General features: G+C 41.7%; 1 protein-coding gene across 1 annotated transcript; it reads left to right on the top strand.

Annotated features, from left to right (window-relative positions):
- The first annotated feature begins 4,631 nt into the window (after positions 1-4,631).
- LOC122191523 (3 beta-hydroxysteroid dehydrogenase/Delta 5-->4-isomerase-like) lies at positions 4,632-13,459 on the top strand. The gene is given in 4 exon segments (XM_042891803.1): positions 4,632-4,985; positions 4,988-5,104; positions 9,149-9,313; positions 12,445-13,459. Coding segments are annotated over 4 exon segments (1,269 nt in total). The 5' UTR covers positions 4,632-4,813; the 3' UTR covers positions 13,260-13,459.
- Positions 13,460-14,298: the final 839 nt, after the last annotated feature.

Genomic DNA, 14,298 nt, shown 5'->3' with positions numbered 1-14,298 from the left:
GAATATAGTTGTAGTGCAAAGGCAATTCTGGAAGAGTGAGTAGAGTTCTGCCTAGGGTGTTGGTGTGGGACTCAGGAGGACCAACATTTCTACTTTTTCTCTGCTGGATGTTCTCCAGATTTTTCTGAGTTGTACATCCAGGGAACAAAAACACAGAGTAATGATGAAACCTGCTGGACCTTCCAACATCCTGCCACACCATTTTTGTGCAGCTCTCTTTTTTAAGACAACAGACTTCAGAGCTGTTATGTATGTTGTCCCTTGCCATCCCTTCCCTTCCACAGCCAAGAGGATTTTAAGAACTGAGCAGTATCATCAACCAAGACTATAATTCCACTGTTAATTCTTTAATGTAGGAATGAGGGTCTAAGGAGAAGGTAAGATTTTCCTTGTCAAGCTTGGGCTAGTGTCACACAACAGTGACTAGTAGTGAAGAAAAGGGATCTGAATGCCCTAGCTGTTCTCTCTCATAGTGCCGTGGGCATTAGTTTATTCCATCGGGATGCAGATCAGTTGCCAAGAAGAAATGGAAAAAGTTTGCACCATTGCACATTTGGTCACATACATCCAGTTCACAGCAGTGAGCTGTGCAGCTGGTAGCAGTCACACTGCCCACTTCCCTTGGAGCCAAGCTACCTAGAACAGACCTTCTGCGTATGCCCTACTTAAAAGTGTCCTTAGGCAGACAGAAAAGAGATGATAGTTCATGCTGTTTAGACTTGAATTTCTCACAGAGATAAAAGTGGCTGAAGTAATCCTGCAGAGGCCTTCACATGGAGGCCTTTCTCATTGTTCCAGTAAAAACAAAGCTTGTGGGCAGACTCACAGCCAGGCAGATAAGACTCATGAATAATAACACATCACACCCTTTGATGGACTTCAAGGCTGTACAAGAAGAGACCACATGGGCTGAGTTTGTTAATCTTAGCTTTGGAAGGTTAAAGCTGATGGAGGGGATCTTACCATTGCCTTCTACTACACAAGTGTGGGGACACAGAATCTGCAGCCCAATTTCTTGCTTGTGCACAGGAAAAGGATGAAAGGCAGTGGGTGCAAGTTGCAATGAGAGGAGTTCCAATTTGAAATTAGTGCAGAAAATTTGTTATGAGAGTGGTCACATTCTGCAATAGGAACCCAGAGGCTTCAAGATATCTACATCCATAGAGGTATTCAGAGCCTAACTGCCCAAGGCCCTGAGCAACTTCATTTAACCTGCAGCTGCTTTGAGTACTCCAGAGACTTCTTCCAATCTAAATTGTAAGGGAACATAAATTTAATCACAAAATAAGAGCAATACATCAAATCTGTACCCTGCCTTACTATCATGGGGATTCTGAGGCAGCACATAAATCTCTGCTGAAGAGGTGTCAGAATGCATTTTCTCAGGAAAAAAAGAAAAATATTTGGTGAATGAACTTAAAAGAAGAGCTCATGGGATTCTATCAAGCTGAGATGCTGTTGTACAATCCTATTCTTCAAGTTTTCCAAGATTTTGGAATAAATCTTTGCCAATGCATACCAAAGACACTGTTGCTTTCTGTGTGTGACTGTTGTATCTCTCCTAAAAATTCAAGCAAGATCAAATATTCCAAAAAAGCTGTATCCAGAAAGACTGTAAACATGTATGTATGTACTCAAACCCTGCTGCTTCTCAACATCCCTGAAGGATGTGGCAGAAACAGGCAGTCAGACAATTTACAAGAATGTTTATCTGCAAAATGGATCCAAATTAAACATTTTTCTTTGGCATATGTTGCAAATTTCTATGACCTTTAAACATGTAATTTACCCATCAATTACACTTGAGAAAATACACTTCTACCTAAAATTAAACGGAAAATGAGACTAAATGTTAACTTCTAGTTAATTGCTCAACACATTTGCTGCAACACATATGAAAAAAGAATACTAAAGTTCTGATCCTGAAGATTAAGTAACAAAAGCTTACATTCACTTTCTCCCTTCTGCCAAAAGAAACTGATACTACTGAGATACAAGGGTTTGGTTTTGCTTTTTGGTCAGGCCTGAATGCACAGAAGCATTGAGTCCTCTTAAGGTGGTCATCATTAGACTTTGGTTGATGTGCCTTAAAACTGTTCTCCAGTTTGTGAAGTTGTGATAACTCAGAATTTCATTAAGCATAGTTGTCCAAAAGTTAATTATTTAAGTATTGTTTCTTCTTGTCAATTTGTAATCAGAGAGAATGAAAAATGTTTCCAGGTAACAGAGCCCTCTGTCTGGAAGGGAAGAAGCTTTCCTTAAGTAAATCTACATCTCAAAGCATACCCTCCTTCCCAGAGTTGTAGGCATTTTGAGCGTACAGGCATATCATGTTAAGAAGCCTGTTCACTCGATATGAAAAACATGTGGATTTTTCATGGCTTTTTTTCTTGGTCACAATTACTCTATGTTTAGACAGTAAAAGGTCCAGTTAAAATAATACAAGTGTCTTTGATTTTCTCTGCTTCAGCTGTCATCACTCTGGACACCCAGGCACAATGTAGTGACCTCCATCCTCAACCCTTAAGGTTTTATTTCTGCCCAAAGGGATGGGATCTCTCCTTCTTTTCTTGCTCCTTGATAGCTCCGTTTGCCTGATTGCACAATAAAAAATTAACCTCCTGTAAAAGTGTAATTATTTTATGCCACCTAAAACTTCTGTGCGTTGCAAAGGTTATTGTGTTTATTCCTTCTGGTATCATGATTCAGTTTGTTCTCATTGCTGATGTGATTTTTTTTCTTCATTTCTCCATCAGCCAACTGTTACCCCAAAGTATTTTTGTCATGGTAAGCAGCCAAAAACCTGGAGCACCAACACAGTTCCTGGGCCAGTATACTGGGGAACATTGGTGCAATGGGACACAATAGGTTGCATTTATACCAGATGACCTGCTTGGTCTATACGTTCAGCAATTCTCCCAGAGAAGCCAAAATATCCACAAGCTCTAATTTTCTGAAACATGACTTTTGGACATCCACTCTTAGACTGTTTAGAGCAGGAAAATGTCAGATTGTGAAGGCCTTGTTTTGTGATAATGCCAAGGAGGAGGAAGACAACATAGTTAAAAAATGACTAACTTGGTACACACTGTTAAATTATGGTTTGGTTTACAAATCCCAAACCCACAATATAGCCTTGAATTCTTTCAAGTTGTTTCTGATGGTCAGGAGTCTGGTGTGCTCTGAACTCACTGATCAGGGAAGCTGTTCCATAAGTTCCATCTAAGTTTGGGCATACTGGTAGGTAAGCACGGTGTAGGAAAATGTCTCATATCCTAAGAGGCTCCATTGTGTTGACTCTTTTTATAATACACCTTTAGGGCATTTTATTTGCTTTCTAAAGTTAACTTATGAAGCACCACTTCCAAGTCTTTATACAGTACATTTTTCCTTGCAAATCGTGCAAACTTTGCTGCACAAAACTAATTTGCACCAGATTCTGATAAGAAGACACAAAATCAAGGTCCTATCTGAGAGGAGCCAAGGAAAGAAGCACAGATAACATTTTTTATTTTATTTTATAAGCTTTTTTGGGGTCAGGAAGGGATTTCAAGGACAATGTCATTGAAACAGTTGCCAAAATTTTACCACATGTCAGCTAGAAACTCTATTCTCCTGGAACAAAGACGGTTTTGTTCTCCTGTTGTTATCTGGAGGCACAGTTTCTATAGCTGTTCTTCAAGCATCTCTTTTGTGAGTGAACAAAAATCAATCACAGAATAAAACAGGGAGTTTAGGAGTGTTTAGTTGCTTAAGCACAATTAAGCATTTTTTAGATCCACTCCAGTTTTTCAGCAATTTCAGCATAGTCAGGTATGTTGCTGGGCTTCTTTGTAATATCTCTTGGCAGATTTTAAATGGCTACCTGTTCAACATTTTGCTTCAGTCTTACTGTCCGTGTTTGAGAAAGAGGAGAAGTCAGGGCATCCTGCTAGGACACAGTAACCTGAGAAGGCAATGAGGACATTATGCACTTCAAGCTGGCACCTAAGCCCTAACCTGGTCCCATCCCTGGAAAGAATTTTGCTAAAACTGAGATGAAACCCTAGTGAGAAGTAACTGAGTGTTTTCCCCTTTTTCTGGTGGCATAGAAAACAACGACACCATTCACTGTGTAGCCAGCCACACCCTTACTTTAATAGACATTCCACATCAGACATTTCAGAGGTGAATATTTTCCAGCAGCTAAAATTTAACCACTCTATACTTTAGACCATTTCATCAATCTAAAAGCCTCACATATTCCAGACAAATAAAAAAATCTTCTGTTTTGCACAGAGTGAGAAACCCTTAATGTAATGGGGGAGCTCAGCATCTAGTAAGACTCTGCAAATAGTATAAACAGCTACTCCTTCTATTTACATTTAATGTTCTCTCCCTTATTACTATTATAGAAGCAAGCACAGCAAGGGAATGATTAAAACAAGGATTTTTGCTCCTAGGATATAGGACCAAGTCTAATTGGGTATTCAGACCCAATTGCACCAAGGACATTCCACTCTGAAATAGGAGGGGTGGAAGTACCGTATTTGTAGCAAAGGAGACATGTGAGAGGGAGGGGAATCAAAGTGGTGTGGTGCATAAATACAGGCAAATCTCCTCCACAGCCTTCTGAATGCTAGAGAGGAGGAACCAAAGCGGACGTTGGTGGGGTTTATTTAGCACTGAGGTCGAGCACTTTCAGATAAGTTAACGTCCTCGGTTTGTAATAGTTCATAAATAGATTTTACTTTGCATGGGAAAGTAGCATAGGCTACTACTGGGTAGCAGTAGCTAGCAAAAGGAAGAAATGCTTTAGAAATTGTTGTTTAACATGAGGGTCAGTTTGCTGTCCAATAATCTCTCTTTCTGTTTTTTGATCTGTCTCTGGAGATTGATACCCCATGTTTGTTTTCTCAGGCAGGAGGTGACTGGAGCACTCAAAGCTCTGCAGAGACAAAGAGGAGCAACCAAAGCAATGTCGCTGGCAGGGGTAAGCTGCCTGGTGAGGGAGGGTTCTTTGGCAGCAGGATTTTTTGCTTACTGCTAGAAGAAGATGAGGCGCTGGCTGAGATCCGGCTGCTGGACAAAGCCTTCAACAGGGAGGCACTCTGGAGTTTTGGAAGTGAGTACCATCTTGTGAGCATGGTGAGCTATGAGTATGCATGGTTCTGGCTCAGGTGGATGGTTGGAAGTCCTTACCTCTCACTCAAACCTAGCTTTGTTGGCAAAGATTTTCTTTCAAGGAAGTTTTGCTTTATTCCTATCTCTCTCTCTCCAGCACAGAAATCAGTCATAAGACTTGATAGCAAGAGTTTTCTTCACCAGGCCCTGAGGATTCACTAAGACCAATGTACTGATAGTGCAGCAAACAAACTGCCTTCAGCCTGGCTTTCCCTTTGCACTCTCAGCACTGGCTGAGGTTTCTGTGAACATAGCTTAAAATTTGATTATTATTATTGCAGTTGCTTGGAGGGCAGAAAATTTGTGATATGCACAGAAGAGACAGGACCCATTTCAAAGGGCAAGCCAGAAATTTGTTTCTTTGAATGGGCTGGAAACAGCATAAAAGAGAAGTACATTCACTGTCAGCAGAAGTCTGTGGTAGAGAAAGCAGCTCAGAAAACTATTTTGTACTTCACTGTACCCCATTTCCTGGGATCTTGAGCACCTCTATAACAAGCCACACGGGTACCTAATCATATTCTTTAGTGCCTATCTGACTGGACATTTAACTGACATGCATTCTTTCATCACATCATACCCTCAAAGCTATTCTTCCCTCATGCTGACATTACCTTTGTGGGAACCTTTATGGAATACCCCAAAATAATTCGCTTAAGAGCCACAATCTCTCTACAAAGTGCTTAAGTGCCATTGAAAAGTAGTAGCAGTACACCACAAACCTGGTGCAAATTGTGCAAGCATTCAGAATGGCTTTATATGACCTTTATGAAGCTTCCTTCTCATTAAATCTCATTCACCATTCCTCTGTGGATTTGCTAGATGCCCTTGAGCTTTGCAGCAGCCCTTTCTGCTCTGATTTCCAGGCAGGTCCCACAGTGTCAAAGCCTGCAGCTGCACGGGCTCTGGCAGCACCAGTAGCGTGTGTGAACACATTTCAGCTGGGCTGCAGCAGAAGTTTCGCCGTTCTTTTGTGTTCACAGAAAAGAGCTGTGCCCTCTTTCTCCCTCCTCCCCCTTCCCTTCCCAGAATATTGCCCAGTCACCACCTTCTCCCGGTCTTGTTACATTCCTGATGCCTATCTGAACCTGAGCTGTTCAGAACCAGCTCAGGAAAAATCAGAGCTTTCTTTCCCCCTTCTTTTCCTCCCACAAACAGGCACTAAGTACAGCTGGCATGCAGTTCAGCTGTGTTTTAACTGCCGTACGCTGCTGCACTTTGACTATTGGTCCTTCTGTTTCTATGAGCTTCTGTAGCTAAATGTCTTCAAGTGCCTGTGCTCAGGACATCTGATGTAGCTTCCCACTATTCCCCTTCAAGCCCTTCCCTAGAACAGCAATCCCTCCTCCAAACGCAAGGCTACAGCAGACGTGGGGCTGAAGTCTTCTCACCTCCAATATTTTCACTGCAGTGACTTTGGCTTACTGGCACACATTTGGATTTATTGAACACCCAGGAGCAGAACCGAGTCACTTTCTGTCTGACTGTCTGACCGAGTCACTTTCTGTCTCCAAGTACCTTATGTTTGGAACATTGTGCAGAGTCAGGTTCATGGTTGATAAGACACAGGAGCATGTGCAAGTTGCAGCTCTTTGTGCCAGTTTCTGCTGAGGGCACTCAAGGACGCTTGTCTTTTACTGAAGCAAGTTTCCTGCTGAGACTTTTACAATTACACCCAGTCCATATAGAACAGTGGCATTTGCTGTCTTCCACACCCAGAGGGAGTCTGGCAGAGTCCCCTCAATGTAATGTGCTGCAAGCTGGGGCCTGCCCAGTTGTACTGCGTGGTTGAGAATTAATGTGCTATGGAACAAGGTAGTTGGTGCCACAGGTTTTCTACCTCTCTTTTCCATTACATCATTTCTCTGGTTTCAGTTATGAAGTTCTTTTTGTTTACAAGTATGCGTGCAGCTCAGATTTTTGCACTACTAATCCACAGATGCTCCAAAGTAGAGGAAAAGTAGAGGGGGAAGGAAGGAATGGCGCTTTGTTGTTTTTAGTTTTCTTGTTGTTTTGGGCTTGGTTTGGTGTTTTTTTTTCTTCTTCCCCCTGTACTTTTGTTGGGAGAAAGTTGGGAAGGCTTTTAGTTCAATGTGGTAGATTTGCCTTTTTCACCGTATTCAAAAAGAAATGTAAAGTAGTTGTGGAAAAACTCAGCAGCTGAAATGGGAACAGAATAAACATCTCAGCCTCCCTGGGCTAAAGAAACTAATAGCCTGCATTGCCCTTTACATATGAAAGTATGATGCAGTTTTCAATTTTGTCCTGTGAATGAGTGAATTTAGATCTTTAATGAACCATTTAATGAACTTTAATGAACCATCAATTTACCCAGGAAAGTAGAAAGCTCTCATGTACAGGACATCATAGGAAAAAAGAAAGAGAGTTTGTAATAATCTGATTGGATTTTTGAGTCAGACACTGCTCACGACGGGACACTGTATTTTACTAAGTGAACATTGCATTTCCAAACAGAAACTACCATGTAGCAATTGTACAACTCAGCTTCTTATAACCACAACTTCAATTGCAAGCCCAAGCAAAGCACAAAGCAGCTGGACCGCAGCTTTCCAACGACTGATACCCATCATCTCTGTGATTAGATTTATAAAAGGCAGTTCCTTTTATATTTTTCCTGAGAGCTTTGATTTTCATGTGTAAAACCCTCAATTTGCCTAGCTCGTGCCCAGCCACAGTAACCACTCTAAAGTACATGTATGTACATGTATTCTGACGAATTTACATCGTGAAAATCACACAGTTCAGTCCTTTGGATTAGTGCATCCCCACAAAGTATTACTCGTGGAGAGCATCCCTCTATGGACTATGCAAAGACTAATATTTGTTCGAGCAAATCTACCAGATGCTTCACAAAAAGCCTATCTCCATCCATACGGGTAGAGATCAGTGTAAACCACCTGAAAACAGAGCCCTAAGAAATAAGTGTGCTCTGTAAAATTAAAGAGCACAGGACGGTGCATGTGAGTGATTGCGGTGGGAGAGCAGCAGCTTTAAATTTAGAGTTCTTGGAAACACTGAGCAATTAGGCTCTTGTTCCATATTCCAGATCGAGAGGATGTAAAACAATAAGGCCCTCAGACTTGTTGTGACAGAGCAATTGTTAAACTAAGGCAGGATTAAATCCTGTTAGGTTATGAGATGAAGAGAGAAAACCACTGTAAGTGGTATCTCACACTCAGTTCCACATCTCAGCAGCTGTGTCTGTCAGTGTTTCTCCATTAAAGATATGGGGTAAAATCCTGCCTGCTTCAGAACCAGTGACAAAACAGTAGCATGCACACAATTTTAGCCATGGCTGAGGTTAAAAGCTATGTAAATTAATCAAGTCCTTGCCTTATGTACATTCACTGACGCTGGAAGAAGACACAGCATCTGTCTGTGCCTGGGGAGCCCTCTAGTGTATGCATAGCAAATCTGGGTGAGGACTTGCTGAGAAGACACCACGTCCTTAGATGACACAGTTTGCACTGAGAAAACCTCTCTCCTGACAAAGCTGCAGGCAGGTCACCAGATTCCCAGCAGAGCAGCATGGCTTCAGTCTGCGGAGAGGGATAATTCTTCACCTTCAAGACGGGAGCACACAGTGTCTGGCTGTTTGGTGCTTGGGTTAATACTTCAATAAGAAGCCAGCCTCTAGAACATATATAGCTAGAGCTGCTCCCCTTGTGAAATTTAAAATAGATCAGTTTCATACCTGAAGGTCCCTGCTGGCAGTGGAAAGGATTTCTTGTTATTTTTTTTTAATATATATATAAGGAATTACATTGAATATGGCTCTGAAAGTATGGAAAGTGATGCAAGTGATAGGCCTTATAGCTCTGCAGTTAGCCCCTGACATTACAGCCATTGGAAAATGCCTTCTGTTTCACCAGCTTCAGCAAGCACACAGCCCTCCATCACTTCAGCCAGCACTCACATTAGGATCCCTGGAAGGACTTTGCTTTGTTTTCTGCTGCCTCTGCAGAGTTCCAGGGCAAGACTGAGGTGAAAATCCTGGAAGGGGACATGCGACATGTGGAGTTCCTGCACCTTGCCTGTCAGGGGGTCTCGCTCGTCATCCACATGGCATCCATCATCAATACCCTGGGCCTCGTGGAGAAGCAGCTGCTCTGGGAAGTCAACGTGACAGGTGAGAGGGAAAAACACTTTTCTCAGGCCCCTGCCTGTCACAGAATTTCACTATATTCCCTAAAAGAAAAAGTTAATCCTCATCCCTCTGATCCACAAACCCTCTGTGCTATGAATGTGCACTGCCTGCCTTCTGTGCATACTGATGCTTCAGCTCCTAGGTGAGGATATGGGGAAGATGTTCTTATTGACATGAAGAACTTTCTTGGTTCTTTGTTCTTCTCTACCACAAATGAAGGACCTCCTCTGTAGAAATACGCAAAACACATTTCTACAGACTACACTTTTATATTGACTGCATATCCATGTCCAGAGTAAGAGAGTAGTCTTTGCAGTTGTATTGTCGCTCTTACACACATTCTAAAACAGTGGGATGGCATTTTGGTTGTTTCAGCCTGGCCCATCACCTGCATATTCAGTTTCCAGACCCTTTCATTTCTGGTCTGTCAGAGCTGCAGATTGGCAGGGACCACAGATTGGAGCCCAGTAGGTAGCTGTTAAGGACCCTGCTGGAGAAGGTCAAAAAGGCAAGTTCCTGTAAAGCCGTCCATTGTGTGGTATGAAAAAAATAAAAATACAGGAGGAGTAGTTCAGAGAGATAATTTGTCCTACTACAATCTGTTGTTGTTGTTGTTTCAACAAGATCTGATAGTAAATATCAAAGTTCTCTTCCCTTTTCCCTTCCATATCCACTCTGATGCTCTTTCGGCTTTCTGCCCAACTGAGATACTGCTAAATACTTCACAAGCATGTAGGATTAAAGTTTTCCTTCTCCCAGAAATATAACATTTATAACAAAAATGTATCCAGGAACCAGATGTGCATGTTCACAAACGAGAACAGAAACAAACAAAAAAATCCATTCAATTCCCAATGAATTTTTGATTTAAATCTTCCTGGCTTCTAATTTGGACATACAAACATAGGATACTCAGCAGAGGAAAGTTCCTAGATCTTATATTCCACAAACTGTAGCAATCTGGATGTGAGTGGATCCCTCAAGGGAGCTGGCAAAGCCTGAGAACGTGTAAGGGATGGGTCCAGTCCCTGTGAGGTCGGCCTTCTTTTGGCAACCATATTCTCAAGTGGGAACCTCCCCACTTCAAGCCTTTTGAATGGGGTCTCTAGAAAGAAATGCAACAAAGCAATCCCATGTGGTATCTCCAAATTCAAACCTCATGTCAAAGTGTGAGAAGATAATAAATTCTGAGTTAAATTTGCCATGATGTGGAGATTGTCTCATATTTCACACGAAGCCTCAAGGATAGAGTATCCAATTAGGAAGAGAAGGGAAACAAATTTAATTTTTAGGAGAAAAGGAATGAAAAAAATAAGTAATTGTAATCCAGAAATGTACTCTCTGCGAATCAGATCCTCAGGTCTATGTTCAGTCCTTGTTCTTGCAATATTGACTCGGAAGGAAGACGGACTTTGCTCAATTCCAATTTGCAGATCGGGTCCATGGAAGGCTTACCTTATGACATGATATATGAAAGATGCTTAAATTCTCATTACTATAAGAAGCTTTTCATGTTTTACCACACAACCTTTATTTTCAAATAAAGCACTTTTTATTTGGGTGAAATTGAACCCAAAAAGATAGCAACTGCCATGATAATGCTGTGTTTGTTATTTTAAACTTGCTTTCCATTTGATTTTACCCAGTTCTTACATACCTTTCCACTTTCCTACATTTTTAAAACAGCTCTGATAGCAGGAATAGTTAATTAAACTATTAATTTTTAGATTAATGTAATTTAATCATTACTTTTTGAGAAGATCCTGGCCTGTGTGTTACCTAAACACATTGATTTGCTTGGATTTACTTTTCATGTGACTTTATTCCCAGCTGTGTAACTTTTCATTCTTTGTACTGCTTTAGTTTTTCCTACAGCCTCACCCAGATTCACACTGCATTTGTTTCAACATCTCTTATTTTCTTGTTCAAGTTGGAAAACAGAATTTTTGTGCCCTAACAATTTAAATTCTTTTCATCCCTTCTTCATTAATGGAGCCATATTTTGCTGGCAACATTTCTCACTCCTTTGAACCACTTCTATCACTATATTTTCCTTTGCAATGCTTTGTGCTGCTTTTGGTTGTTGTCCTAATAGACTGAGAAGACTTGTTAACATACTTGTGTGCCTTACTGCAAACACAGGATTTTATCCTCTGGGTTTTTAGCAATATCTTTCTGATTTTGCTTTGCTGTTTCATGTCCATGGATTTTCAAAACTCTGAGCTGTATCTTCTTTTTCAAAGGCACTGTCTCTTTCATCTGTAATGTCTCTCATTATACCATGCACAACATATAAGGTGACTTCTGCCTCAAAACTCAGAAGGAAAAAGAGTCAGTTTGTAATTTAAACAAAATACTAAAATATCTCTTACCTCTCCTGCCCTTGAGACAAGCATTATGATAGGATGTTGAAAGTAAGAAATCCCACATTCTGAAAAGATTATATATAATAATATAATATATACAAAAAGTCACATTACGAGCAGCTGCAGTGAAGTTAAAAGCAAAAGCCAGGATATTCCATAAATGGAAGCATGCACATTAATTTAATAAGGTTTTTGATTACCTTATATCATGTGTCTTTCTGACATAAGGTCTTTCTCTTCAAGCTCTCCTCTGATTCCCGTTGAATGATGGATGAACTCCCACTGGGTGAAGTTTTGAAGCAGACCATCAGGTTCCACATAAATTCTGCCCCTGCTTAGAAACTACCCAGGAGCATCCTTAAGCCTAGGAAGCAAAGTATTCAGCATATGCCATAGAAAACTGATGAGATGGAGGCTTGTGACATTGTGTTGATGGAGCAACATTTTACTCAAGCATAAAAAAGCAACCCACAGAATTAAAATGAAATGTTCATTCCTGTAAAACTTCTGCAGCTACACTGACAACACTTTAGAAAAGGTTCAGGGGAGGCCTATTGTCAATGAACATGTCCAGCTCAGGACAGGATTCCTACCGCTGTAGAGAGAGGAGATCTGGCAGAGCTCGGGCCAGAGATGCTGTCCTTGACCTAATAGGTCCACCTTTCTCTACCTGGGAAGCTTCAGGCTGGAGCCTATTTCAGTTAACTCAGCTACATGCCTCCTAACTTCCATATTTCTCTTTTGAAGGTACTCAGATGCTGCTGGAGGCATGTGCTCGTGGCAATGTTCAGCACTTCATCTATACCAGCACCATAGAGGTAGCAGGCCCAAACTGCAAGGGTGACCCAATTTTCAACGGTGATGAAGATACACCTTATGAGAGTACATCCAAATTTCCTTATGCTCAGAGCAAGAGGCTGGCAGAGGAATCTGTGCTGAAGGCAGATGCCCAGATGTTGAAGGATGGAGGCATGCTCGTGACCTGTGCCCTGAGATCCATGTACATTTTTGGAGAAGGATGTCCATTTCTTCAAGGTCATTTGGATAAGTGTCTGCTGAATAAAAACGTCTACCTGCGTTTCTCCAGGAAGGAAGCTTTAGTAAACCCTGTGTATGTGGGGAACATTGCCTGGGCACACGTGCAGGTGGCCAAAGCTTTGCAGGTCCCACAGAAAGCCAGACACATCAGGGGGCAGTTCTACTACATCTCAGATGACACTCCTCACATGAGCTACGCAGACCTAAATTATGAGCTGACCAAGGAGCTGGGCTTTGGAATTGAGCCCTGGCTCCCCATGCCTCTGACAGTGCTGTATTACTTCTCACTGCTGCTGGAGATCGTGAGCTTCATGCTCAGGCCCTTTGTCAGATACATCCGCTCAACCAACCGCCACCTGGTCACTCTGCTGAACACCCCCTTCACTTTCTCCTACAGAAAGGCACAAAGGGATTCTGGCTACGTGCCCCGCTACACGTGGGAAGAGGCAAAGAGGTACACCAGCCAGTCGATTGCCTCCATCGTCCCACAGAGGAGGGAGTACTTAAAGAGCAAGAAAGCCTAAATGCTAAGAAGAGCAGATGGCTGCCTCACCAAGGCTGGCCCCTCATGAACCAGAAGGCAGTTGGGTAAACAGCAACAGCAGATAACTACCCAGTGTTTAATTGAAAAGAGAAAAAAAGAAAGTATAACAGCAGCCTCAATCATCCCCAGAACCAAAACAAATAAACGTGAAATGTCCGTTTGTTTGTCAAGAACAGTCTGATCATGTATAGTCCTATTCCTACACTTGGGCAGCACAAAGATGTTGAATAAGACTCCACACAGCCCTTCTTCTGACTCCACGTATTCTTTAAGGCTTTTTAAAGTAATGAAGGCACAATTTGCTCTAGAAAGATGACTACAGTTTACGAGCGTGTTAAACTATACCCAACTCATTCAGCATTACACAGCAGGCAGTAGCCACTCGATAGCAAAAGCAGTTACTAAACTTGCTCGCTTTTTCAAAAATGTTGCCCAGCTTTCTGCAGTACTGACAGTACAACCTGAGAGGAAATATGGGCAGAGTAAGCCAACAGCACAGTGTTCGGTGCAACATTATCTTTAATGAAGGCAGCTGTGTAGAGGGAAAGGAACGAAGTTATATCTGTTCTTCATCTCTTCTCATTTTCCTAGTTAAGATTTATCAAACTTGATGGCAGCCCAGGAGAACTAGAGCTGCAATGTGATGGAAAGGAGAAAAATACTTCAGGACAGCCTTGGTCACTGGGGACATTCCGCTGCAGATTAAAGATGGTTGAGAACACTGGAGAAATGACAAACATGGCTGAAAAGAAATGTAACACTATTTTCAGGTTTCACCTGGGAGCAGAGGTTAACATTAGCCAATAGGTGCATGTGCATGTATCCCGTTCCTGTGTTTTTTTCCTTCAGGCTCTGTGCAGCTTGTGTTGTGAAAGAAAACAGCTGGTTCATTTTGTTTTGTTATGGTTTGTTTGTTTGTTTGTTTGTTTTTGGGGGGAGAGGGTTAGCTCAAACCTAGCTTTGTGAGGCCTTTTTGATTTTGGATAAGAGATGTGTGTGTCTGTGGTAGTACTCCTCTT

Source organism: Lagopus leucura, unplaced genomic scaffold (genome assembly GCF_019238085.1).
Source record: "Lagopus leucura isolate 7727_CA_CO unplaced genomic scaffold, USGS_WTPT01 211-0_obj-0_obj, whole genome shotgun sequence".
NCBI lineage: Eukaryota > Metazoa > Chordata > Aves > Galliformes > Phasianidae > Lagopus > Lagopus leucura.
This window is presented reverse-complemented; position numbering and strand designations above follow the sequence as displayed.